At 46.0% G+C, this 12,154-nt stretch overlaps 1 protein-coding gene across 1 annotated transcript in view; it reads left to right on the top strand.

Annotated features, from left to right (window-relative positions):
• The window catches only part of LOC147114870 (peroxidasin homolog), a 1,146,739-nt gene that overhangs the window by 696,948 nt on the left and 437,637 nt on the right, over nt 1-12,154 (top strand). Inside the window, exon 9 of the mRNA XM_085992898.1 lies at nt 11,863-12,032. Coding sequence (XP_085849024.1) covers nt 11,863-12,032 — 170 coding nt within the window. The remainder of the gene's footprint in view (nt 1-11,862; nt 12,033-12,154) is intronic.

The following is a 12,154-nucleotide window of genomic DNA, read 5'->3' as shown; positions in this document are numbered from 1 at the left end:
CAGCTAGATTGGCATTCCATACAAGCACTGACTGTAGATGCCAAAAAGGATGACGACGTCACACCTGGACGACTGTCAAAAATGCTAACTGACGCACAAGAAGTGTTCCAGGAGGGACTCGGAACACTAAAAGGCATAACAGCGACGATCAAAATAGAGGAAAATGCAAGCCCAAAGTTTTTTAAGGCCAGACCGGTACTTTATGCGATCCGCCCAGCCGTCGAAGCAGAGCTGGAAGGTTTGGAACATTCAGGAGTACTGTCCAAAGTGGACTGGAGCGAGTGGGCTACACCATCGTTCCTGTAATGAAGAGGTCGTTGAGTAATACGCCTGGGGAACCAAAGAAGGTTCGCATCTGTGGGGACTTTAAGGTGACAGTGAACCCAGTCCTTCACACTGTACAATATCCGCTTCCGCGGATTGAAGATATTTTCGCCTCGCTATCTGGAGGGAAATGCTTCAGTAAGATTGATCTGGCCCAGGCGTACCTGCAAATGGAGGTAGAAGAAGCCTCGAAACAATACCTCACGATCAACACTCACAAAGGTCTCTACCAATACAACCGGCTGGTGTTCGGGGTAGCATCAGCTCCGGTTATTTGGCAAAGGGCAATGGAACAAGTCCTGCAAGGGATTCCAGGGACCCAGTGTTATTTGGACGACATCCTGGTCACGGGTGAAAATGACAGTGATCACCTCGCCAACCTGGAGCAGGTGCTCACTAGATTGAAGGAATATGGGCTCCGAGCTAATCGCCACAAATGCGAGTTTTTCCAGAAGCAGATCTCGTATTGTGGCCACGTTATTGATAAAGAGGGGTTACATAAGTCCCCTGAAAAGATTGAGGCAGTAGTCAAGGCTCCAGCAACGGAAAATGTGTCACAACTGAGGTCGTTCCTCGGGCTGGTGAACTACTACCATAAGTTCTTGCCGAATTTGTCTACCGTACTACATCCACTGAACACCCTACTGCAAACGGGGTTACCATGCAAGTGGAGTGACGAATGTAAACGAGCTTTCCAGAAGAGCAAAGCATTGATCACATCAAAAGAGGTGTTGGCTCATTTCAACCCAGCACTACCAGTTCGGTTGGCGTGTGATGCATCACCCTATGGCATTGGAGCGGTGCTGTCGCACAAATTCCCGGACGGCTCGGAGAGGCCAGTAGCCTTTGCGTCTCGGTCACTAACCTCAGCCGAGCATAACTACGCGCAGATTGACAGGGAGGCCCTCAGCCTAGTGTGGGGAGTGAAAAAGTTCAATCACTATTTGCACGGGCAGAAGTTCACCTTGCTGACTGACCACCAACCACTTGTCTCCATCTTTAATCCAAAGAAGGGCATTCCAGTGATGACTGTGCAACGGCTACAAAGATGGTCCCTTTTCCTAGGGGCGCACCAATATGAAATCGAGTGTAAGGGCACAAAACAGCATAGAAACACTGATGGGCTATCACGCCTGCCACTGCCTTCTGCGGAGGAAGCACCAGCAGTGGATCCGATCGAAATATTTCATTCGACTATAATTGAATGCTTGCCAGTAACTAACGCTGGTATAGAGAAGGAGACCCGAAATGACCCGACACTGTCTCGGGTATATGATTTGACGGGGAAGGGATGGCCAGCACATGGCGACTCACTGTTGCCAGCATTCTCATCCAGAAGAGAACAGCTGTCAGTATGCCAGGGAACCTTGATGTGTGGATCCCGAGTGGTAATTCCACCCAAGTTAAGGGAGAGAGTGCTCAATGAGCTTCACGAAGGTCATCTGGGAGGGGTGAAAATGAAAAGCCTTGCTAGGGCTTATGTGTGGTGGCCGGGGATCGATCAGCAAACCGAGGACCTGACAAAGAGCTGCTCAGGATGCCAGAAGGTCCAAAATGCACCACCACATGCCCCTCTACACCCATGGGAGTGGCCCTCATCTCCATGGCAATGGGTGCATATTGATTTTGACGGTCCATTCATGGACTCAATGTTTTTAATAGCCGTGGATGCGCACTCGAAATGGCCTGAGGTGATCAAAATGTCCTCCACCACCACGGAGAAAACTATTGCAGTCCTACGGACCATTTTTGCCAGGAATGGCTTGCCAGAGCAGATTTGCTCTGATAACGGACCACAGTTTGTGTCCGAAGAGTTTCGAAGATTTATGAAAAGGAATGGGGTAAGGCATTACACATCTGCCCCGTATCATCCAGCCACAAATGGCTTGGCTGAGAGGTTCGTACAAACCTTTAAAAAGGCTGTAAGGGCCATGTGCGATGACGACATTCCACTGCAGCATAAGGTGGACAATTTCCTGTTAGCCTACAGAAATGCGACACATGCAGTCACCAACCAGGCCCCGGCCATGATGTTCTTTAACCAAAGGTTGAGATCTCGTCTGGATTTGCTCACACCAAATGTACGAAGAGATGTTTAGAGAAAGCAATTCCAGCACATCAATGAGAAGCCGACAAGGAGCTTCAATGTAGGGCAACCAGTCTTGGCCCGCGACTACCGAACAGAGAAATGGCAACCAGGAACGATATGCACATGGCAGGGACCACTAATGTACACAGTGGACGTTGGGGAGAGCATCGTGAGATGCCATGCTGACCAGATCCTAGAGTCACAAGAACGAGTCAACCCCATGCCTCGCCCATACGTAACTGGTGATGAACCCGACGTACAGGTAGCATCTACCCCAGAAACAGTAGCATCAGAAGCGGATGAACCAACTGACGACAGGGGGCCAGAATCGCCTCCGCACCAAGAGCAAGACACTCGGGAAAGGCGCTATCCAGAAAGATCAGGAAGCCTCCCCAAAGACTGAATTTATAAATAGACTATTTTCAGCTAATGTTGCATGTTAAAAGTGTTAATTGTAATTCGTTTGATATTTAATTGTTAAATGATTGTTATGGTACTGTTAATCTAAAAGGGGCGGAATTGTAATGTATGTACCTTTAAGGGGGGAACTACTTTCTACAGCTCATGTATACTGTAGTACCGGCAGTGACCACACCTGTATATAATGCTGAGAATTAATCTGTTGTTTCAGTTGTATTTTAAACCACGTTGAGTAAACATCTGTTGTACCATTCTCTGCAGTCCTTTTCTTATTATTACACGGACGTGACACTTCCGGAACTCTTCGGACACAAACTGTGGTCCGTTGTCGGAGCAAATCTGTTCTGGCAAGCCATTCCTGGCAAAAATGGTCCGTAGGACTGCAATAGTTTTCTCCATGGTGGTGGAGGACATTTTGATGACCTCAGGCCATTTCGAGTGCGCATCCACGGCTATTAAAAACATTGAGTCCATGAATGGACCAGCAAAATCAATATGCACCCGTTGTCATGGAGATGAGGGCCACTCCCATGGGTGTAGAGTGGCCTGTGGTGGTGCATTTTGGACTTTCTGGCATCCTGAGCAGCTCTTGGTCAGGTCCTCGATTTTTTTATCGATTCCCGGCCACCACACATAAGCCCTGGCTAGGCTTTTCATTTTTACCCCTCCCAGATGACCCTCATGAAGCTCATTGAGCACTCTATCCCTTAACTTGGGTGGAATTACCACTCGGGATCCACACATCAAGGTCCCCTGGCACACTGACAGCTGTTCTCTCCTTGTCCAGAATGCTGGCAACAGTGAGTTGCCATGTGCTGGCCATCCCTTCACCGTCAAATCATATACCCGAGACAGTGCCGGGTCATTTCGGATTTCCTTTTCGATACAAGCGTTAGTTACCGGTAGGTATTCAAGTATAGTCGAATGGAATGCTTCAACAGGATCCACTGCTGGTGCTTCCTCTGCAGTAGGCAGTGGCAGGCGTGATAGCCCATCAGCATTTCCATGCTGTTTCGTGCCCTTATATTCAATCTCATAATGGTGCGCCCCTAGAAAAAGTGACCATCTTTGTAGTCGTTGCGCAGTCATCACCGGAACACCCTTCTTCAGATTAAAATGGAGACAAGAGGCTGGTAATCAGTCAGCAAGGTTAATTTCTGCCCGTGCAGATAGTGATTGAACTTTTTCACTCCCCACACTAGGCTGAGGGCCTCCCTGTCAATCTGGGCATCGTTACGCTCGGCTGAGGTTAGTGATCGTGACGCAAAGGCTATTGGCCTCTCTGAGCCATCCGAGAATTTGTGCGACAGCACCACTCCAATGCCGTAGGGTGACGCATGACACGCCAACCGAATTGGTAATGCCGGGTTGTAATGGACCAATACCTCTTTCGATGTGATTCGTGTTTTGCTCTTCTGGAAAGCTCGTCTACATTCATCACTCCACTTCCATGGCACCCCAGTTTGCAGTAGGGTGTTCAGTGGGTGTAGTATTGTAGACAAATTTGGCAAGAACTTATGGTAGTAGTTTACCAGCCCGAGGAATGACCTCAGTTGTGACACATTTTCCGGTGCTGGAGCCTTGACTACTGCCTCAATCTTCTCTGGGGTCTTATGTAACCCCTCTTTATCGATAACGTGGCCACAATACGAGACCTGTTTTCTAAAAAACTCGCATTTGGGGCGGTTAGCTCGGAGCCCATATTCCTGCAATCTAGTGAGCACCTGCTCCAGGTTGGCAAGGTGATCACTGTCATTTTCGCCCGTGACCAGGATGTCGTCCAAATAATACTGGGTCCCTGGGATCCCTTGCAGGACTTTTCCATTGCCCTCTGCCAAATAGCCGGAGCTGATGCTACCCCGAATACCAGCCAGTTGTATTGGTAGAGACCTTTATGGGTGTTGATTGTGAGGTATTTTTTTGATGCTTCTTCTACCTCCATTTGCAGATACGCCTGGGCCAGATCAATCTTAGTGAAGCGTTTCCCTCCAGATAGCGAGGCGAAAATATCTTCAATCCGCGGAAGTGGATATTGTACGGTGTGAAGGACTGGGTTCACTGTTACCTTAAAGTCCCCACAGATGCAAACGTTCCTTGGTTCCCCAGGCGTGCTGCTGAACGACTTTTTCATCACAGGGACGATGGGTGTAGCCCACTCGCTCCAGTCTACCTTGGACAGTACGCCTGAACGTTCCAGACTCTCCAGCTCTGCTTCGACGGCTGGGTGGCCTTAAAAAATTTTGGGCTTGCATTTTGTTCAATTTTAATCGTCGCTGTCATGCCTTTTAGTGTTCCGAGTCCTTGCTGGAACACTTCTTTCGCGTCAGTTGGTATCTTTGACAGTCGCCCAGGTGTGACGTCGTCATCCTTTTTGTCAGCCAGTCAGTGTCTGTATCGAACGCCAATCCAGTTGTATTTTCCGGATCCATTCACATCCCAGTAATGGTGGTCCTCCATCTTGCAATACATACAGGTCTAGTTTTGGTGTTTCCTTACCGTTATATATAACAGTCACCCTTATTTTTCCTTTGGGGTAGACTTTTTGCCCCGTGTACGTCTTCAAAATAATTTTTGTGTCTCTCAAGGGTATGTGTGAGAATAGCCGCTCGTAGTCCCGTCGGTTTATGACTGTTAGGGCTGATCCTGTGTCCAATTCCATCTTTACCTGGCCGCCTGCTATCTTGAGAGTGACCCAAATGGTTCGGTGATCCTCTGTTGTGATCACATTATGTAGTTTCAGACAACTCAGTTCCCTGCTTTCGGAGTCGTTATCACTCTTTTGTTCATCTGAACTATTCTCCGTCATCTTATGTACCTTCTTGTACTTTTCTTTGGTAGGTTTCTTATTGCTGGTTTTCTTTCCCGACCTGCAGACTCATGCTATGTGTCCTACTTTTCCACACTGTCTGCACACTTTGTCTTTGAACCAGCACTCATTGTGGTCATGTGTTGTTCTGCCGCAGCGATAGCACTTCTCTGTTGCATATGACATTTCGTTTGTGCCATATTCTTGCGGTCTCTGTTGTATCCCTGCAGCGCCCCGTGCTGCTGCTTCATATGATACCGCAATGCTGAAAGCCTTTTCCAGCGTAAGGTCCTTTTCAGATAAAAGCCGTTTCTGGGTTCCTTCACTTTGAAGCCCACACACAAACTTGTCCCTTAAGGTATCTGCCAGTCCCGCTCCAAACTGGCAGTGTTTCGATAGTTTGCGCAGTTCTGTTAAATAATCAGCATTGCTTTCATCCTTATGCTGGTTCCATTTGTGAAACTTGAATCTTTCTGCTATCAGCAGCGGTGTGGGGTTTAAATATTCCTGTAGTATCGTTACTATGTCTTCAAAACTCTTTTCCATTGGCTTCGTTGGGGTTACTAGATTTCGTAATAAACCATACGTCTTTGCACCCATTAAATTTAACAATACCGACGCTTTCTTGTCATCTGCCACCTCATTTGCCTTGCAGTATACCTCTATTCGTTTGACATATGTAGTCCAATCTTTGACTTCATTGTCAAATGCGGTGATACTGCCACTCTTTGGCATTTTGGGTGTGGTTTAAAATGGCGTCTCCCAATGGCTTAAAATGGCGTCTCCCGCGCTTTCCTTCCTCCCCTGTTGCTGCCAACACCGCTCCCGGCGGTTCTCGTGGCAATGGCGGCGCCCTGTAGGTTTTGCGCGCTTCTCCTGCACTGCTGCCAACGCCGCTCTCGGCGGTCCTCGTGGCAATGGCGGCGCCTCGCGGGTTTCTGTGCGTCTCTCTCTCCCTCTCTTCGACGCTGCTCAGCCCCTGAACACCGGCTGCGCCCTGTGCGCTCTGCCCTCTCTCTCTCCCCCGTCGACGCTGCTCGGCCCTTTGCTGTGACGCTCGGTCGGGCTCTAGCCCGCCACTGTCCGGGAAGGGTCTGCGCACTACCTGTTGCCAGCCCGTTTCGCTGGACCACCTCTACTGGAAAGCCAAACCTGGCTCTCGACAGCCTCCCCCGCAATTCTCGAGTCTCTGCTGGATGACTGGGCGGTTGCCCTTGGTCGACGCCCAAGTCTCTGGCCTTGACCTCCAATCCACTGATCTCCAGGAACGAATCCCCGGGAGGTGATGCAGAGTTGCAGGTAGGTTCAAACTTGCCTTGTCGCCAATGTTGTGTCCGTGTATAATAAGACACAGACTGCAGGAGAACGGTACAACAGGTGTTTACTCAACGTGGCTCACAGTGGAACTGATCTGTACAGATTACTACTCAGTGCTATATACAGGTGTGGTCACTGCCGGTACTGCAGTATACATGAGCTGTAAAATATAGTTCCCCCCTTAAAGGTATATACATACACTTAGCCTTTTGAATCCATGTTGATTGCTGTTTACATGTTTTTATTATTAAGATGATCCTCAAGTTTACTTCTGATAATCAATTCCATTATTTTGCTTGGAATTGAAGTAAGACTAATGGGTCTATTTTTCTGTGTCTGTTTAGAACCCTTTATGAATAAGGGCACCATATTAGCTTGTTTCCAATTCACTAGCAACTCCCCAGTGTCCAGTGACTTCTTCATAATGATCGACAATGCCTCAAAAATCCCTTCCTTCGTCTCACTTTTAGGATTCTAGGATAAATCTAACCTACCCTATCAAACTCCTACTAAATCTCCTCTTAGCTTTATCTGCTCCTGTGGAAATAGTCCCAATATCTCAAGTCTTTCCTCATTAGTATTGTTTTTCATCTCTGGTATTGTTTTGGTGATTCACACTAAATGCTCTCTATGGCTTTGATTTCTATAAAGATGTATTTAAAACTGCATATATTATTGCACGTTTGTCATCACCTTTTTCTCTTGTATTCTGTGCCCCTATTTATAAAACACAAAATGTTATTGCCCTTTTTTAAGGCTTTATTTACCTGTCATGGCCAATCCACCCGCGCAAAAAATTTATAGGTACCCGCATTGAAAAAACTAGCCCCGCACAACAACGAAATTTTAGAGTGAACATGACCAATGATGCTGCACTTGGGAGAATATGAGATTTTTTTGGCAGCATGTATTATAAGTATGCTGAGCACTTCTACGCTTCAGTTTCAGAGGCTAAGGCCTTAGTTCCAATGGGAAATCACACAAGGCATCTTCTAATGAATATTGCTAGACTCTGTGGCAGTTACTGCAGTGAAGAGCTATTTTTTTATACAATATACCATATTATATATCACTGCTTCATTTTGAGGCCAAAGCCTTGAAATTACTGCTGGCAATATTAGAGAACATCTTCTAATGTGTTTGTATGACATGCATCTGTTTGCTATTTTAACTGAGTTTTAAATGGGCCAATGCCTCCATTAAAGCAATGGACAAAGGAACATCATGCTCGTATCACAAACAGTAATTTCTAGCCTGAAAAAGGTGTAGTAAGAGACAAGTATATTATTCTGTTAGTAATAGATTACTGCAGTGCACATGATTCACTGATATAGTTTTCTGTCCAGCTTGATGGGTCTATTCTTCCATATGAAACAGTATAGACATCAGAATATATATATGTATATATCTATTCCGAAATACTGGAAAATACATTAAATGACATTAGATAATTGAAGGTTCACACTGTTTGGACATGGTGAATTATAAGTCAACTAACGTCCCAATGTCCCACCCATGCAGTACATGTAGCTCCCATTTTTACTTCCAATATACAGCATCATGTATGCATCCGTAATGATCCTCATTTGCCTTTACAAGCTCTCTTAAGAACTTGACTGCTTCCCCTGAACCAATGCACTTAAACATATGTTACTTTTTTTTAAGAATATAAAGATATTAAAGTACAGCAGATTGCATTTTCAAATCAAAATGAGTTAATGCCATTCATAATGAGTGAATGGTCCATTAATTAAACTCACAACTTCATAATTGTTTCCTAAAGAAACTTACAAAAACCTATATAATGTCAATGTGATCATAAAGCCATCGTCATGACAAATTATAGGAAGTGGGACCACATAAGCTGATTCATTTTCTTCTGCATGGACAGCATGTTATCTGATTATGAAATGTCCAGAGGGAGTCTCTCCATTTATCATTCTGTTCTCATTTAACCTCACGAGGGTTCTTCATAGCCACTGTGCATGTATTTAATTTCCAAAGAGTCAAATTTCTCCAGTCAACTTTTTTCATGGTCTAGTCTGGTAAAGAGACTAATGAACTGTTTGTTCCACTGCATTTAAGAAAATAAATCATAGAAATTCTCATTTAGTCACTTTATTTGTCAGCTTGTTTAGTTTTGAAAAAAAAGGTTAGATTTTCTTACTTAATATGTGATACTAATATAATTCAACAGCACACATATACAGTGATTAAGTTTAATTAACTCATTAGTGAGAGTGCAAGGATGTCACCCCGCATTAGAGGAGTTAGGGACAAGCCGATCTTTTTGATTGCAGAGTGTGAAATTTAACCAGCAGCATGTTTTTACAACCCATGGGCCATAACTCCGTGGTGGAGCATTCCTCTTTGTTTTCTGCTACATAACCACTTTAGAAAGGAAGAGATATCAAGGCTCTGGGCACAACTGACACTTATGCCATGTCCTATGAATTCTCCCAGCAATACCATAATGGAAGCCGTGTACTTTTAATCCTATGAAGATATCTTTACACTGTTCAATGATATAAGAGGGTAGTGTATTCACTTTTTATGCCATTTTTCTGGGGTTTCCACCGATCTTCTGGCAAAATTAAGGCAGGAGGTCAGGAGAACCCTTGCAGAAATTATAGGTGAACGTGTCTGATCTGACTGACATCACTGCCATCCATATTTATACTGTTACAATGTTGATCTGCTCATTAGAAAGAGTTTGGAATTAAATGTCAGATAGCACTCTTCCTTAAGTGACATCATAAAGTTCAGTTCTAATGACATCATGACCGGGAAGCACAGACTTCTATTGTTCTGATTCATGACGTCATAGAATCACTGAATCTTACAGCACAGAAGGAGGCTACTCAGCCCATCATGTCTGTGCTGACTCTTTGAAAGAGCTATCCAATTAGATCCATTGCCCTGCTCTTTCTCTATAGCCCAGTTAATTTTTCCCCTTCATGTATTTCTTCAATTCCCTTTTATCAATTTTTGTCAATATAGGAAGGCATCACAATGCCACGTGAGGGGAGAATTCTATGCAGCATTTCTGCTTTACATAGAAACATAGAAGATAGGAGCAGGAGTAGGCCATTCAGCCCTTCGAGCCTGCTCCGCCATTCAACGAGATCATGGCTGATCATCCAAACCCTAGCACCCGGTCCCTACACCGACAGCCATCCCACCCAAGCCCTATCCCCGTAACCTCGTAACCCCACATATTTAATCCCCCCTAACACTAAGGGTCAATTTTTATCATGGCCAATCAACCTAACCCACACATCTTTGGACTGTGGGAGGAAACCGGAGCACCCGGAGAAAACCCACGCAAACACCGGGAGAATGTGCAAACTCCACACAGACAGTCACCCGAGGCCGGATTTGAACCCGGGTCCCTGGTGCTGTGAGGCAACAGTGCTAACCACTATGCCACCGTGCTGCCATCAGTTCTAAAATATAAAGTAATATAATAAAAGACCACTGAGAAATACCACTAGAAGTTTAGGTATCTCCCTTTAGAATATTTAGAATTAAATTAAATTAAAAATATGCCTGAAAGAGTGGTAGAGGCAGAAACGCTCATCACATTTAAAAAGCACTGTACTTGGATATCCACTTGAAATGCCATAACCTACAAGGCTACGGACCAAGAGCTGGAAAGTAGGATTCGGCTGGCACAGACACGATGGGTCGAATGACCTCCTTCTTGCCGTAAATGTCTATGATTCTATGTGGTAATTCAGAAGAACACATTTCTCCTTTAAAAACCAACATCTTAGTTATGGGGTGAATGCCAGCGCCGGCTACACTCAGTAAAACCAGACCGTAGGAATTCCTGCTACCAAAAAGGTAAGTTTTTGAAATGCACTTACTTGAATGCGGAAGTAGAAGGAGCAGGAATGCTCCTCCGGACCCCACATTCAAAGAACATGGGCCGCTGCTCACCCACCCCCGATCACTGCCACTACCCCTGACCTGGCTTCTGATTTCCCTCCAGACGCAGCTTCTGATATTCCCTCTCCAACCTCCGATCCCCCTCTCCAACCTCTGATCCCCCTCTCCAGCCTCCGATCCCCCACTCCAGCCTCCGATCCCCCTCTCCAGCCTCCGATCCCCCACTCCAGCCTCTGATCCCCCTCTCCAGCCTCCGATCCCCCTCTCCAGCCTCTGATCCCCCTCTCCAGCCTCTGATCCCCCTCTCCAGCCTCTGATCCCCCTCTCCAGCCTCCGATCCCCCACTCCAGCCTCCGATCCCCCTCTCCAGCCTCCGATCCCCCACTCCAGCCTCCGATCCCCCTCTCCAGCCTCCGATCCCCCACTCCAGCCTCTGATCCCCCTCTCCAGCCTCCGATCCCCCACTCCAGCCTCTGATCCCCCTCTCTGGCCTCTGATCTCCCGACCTGACACTGCCTCTGATGACCCCCTCCCCCCAAGCTTTGGATTCCCGCACCCACCTCCCCGGCCTCCGTTTCTCCCTCCCAGGCCCTCATTTGCCTGAGGGTAGCTACAATGCTAGCATTGTCCCAATCTTTGTTTACACTTTGCTGGCTGATGCCCAACTTCCAATATCAGGGGCGCCTCAGGCCTCACCATTTAGGCATATGGGTTCCAACCTGCGGCCCCCCCCACCCCAAAATTTTTTTTTTTTTGTGCCAAGGTGTATCTTGATCCTGGCTCACTTTCTTGCCTTTCCAATCTACTTCCACTGAAGTTACACTGGGAATGTACCAAAACAGCCACAGATTTTTGGTTCAATATATTTACAATTTTGCTACACACACAGCAACCAGAGAAATTCTTTCCCCTGATATTTGTGTTTTACCCAAAGTTAAGCAGAAGAGTTCACAAAGATGTAATACAGCCATTCCTTCAATTAGTTTTGACTGTTTACATCTCTATTTTATTCTAGCAATGAATTACACATGAAGAATGACATTCGTCTGAATTTACTAGATGATGGTACCTTAATGATCCAGAACACACAGGAATCTGACCAGGGGACATACCAGTGCATGGCCAAAAATGTAGTGGGAGAGGCCACAACCCAAGGCGTTTTACTCCGATACTTTGGTACTCCAAGTAAGAAATCATCCACATTAGTGTGTTCTTTATTTCTTTCCTGTTTTATTTGTCCAATGTTTTCTTGCTTGTTGTCCTATTCTCACAGCAGTTTTATGTTGAATTGTGAAAAAGTTGTACTT

The sequence above is a fragment of the Somniosus microcephalus genome, chromosome 7 (genome assembly GCF_052327205.1).
Source record: "Somniosus microcephalus isolate GS21.2 chromosome 7, FLI_Smic_1.0, whole genome shotgun sequence".
Taxonomy (NCBI): domain Eukaryota; kingdom Metazoa; phylum Chordata; class Chondrichthyes; order Squaliformes; family Somniosidae; genus Somniosus; species Somniosus microcephalus.
This window is presented reverse-complemented; position numbering and strand designations above follow the sequence as displayed.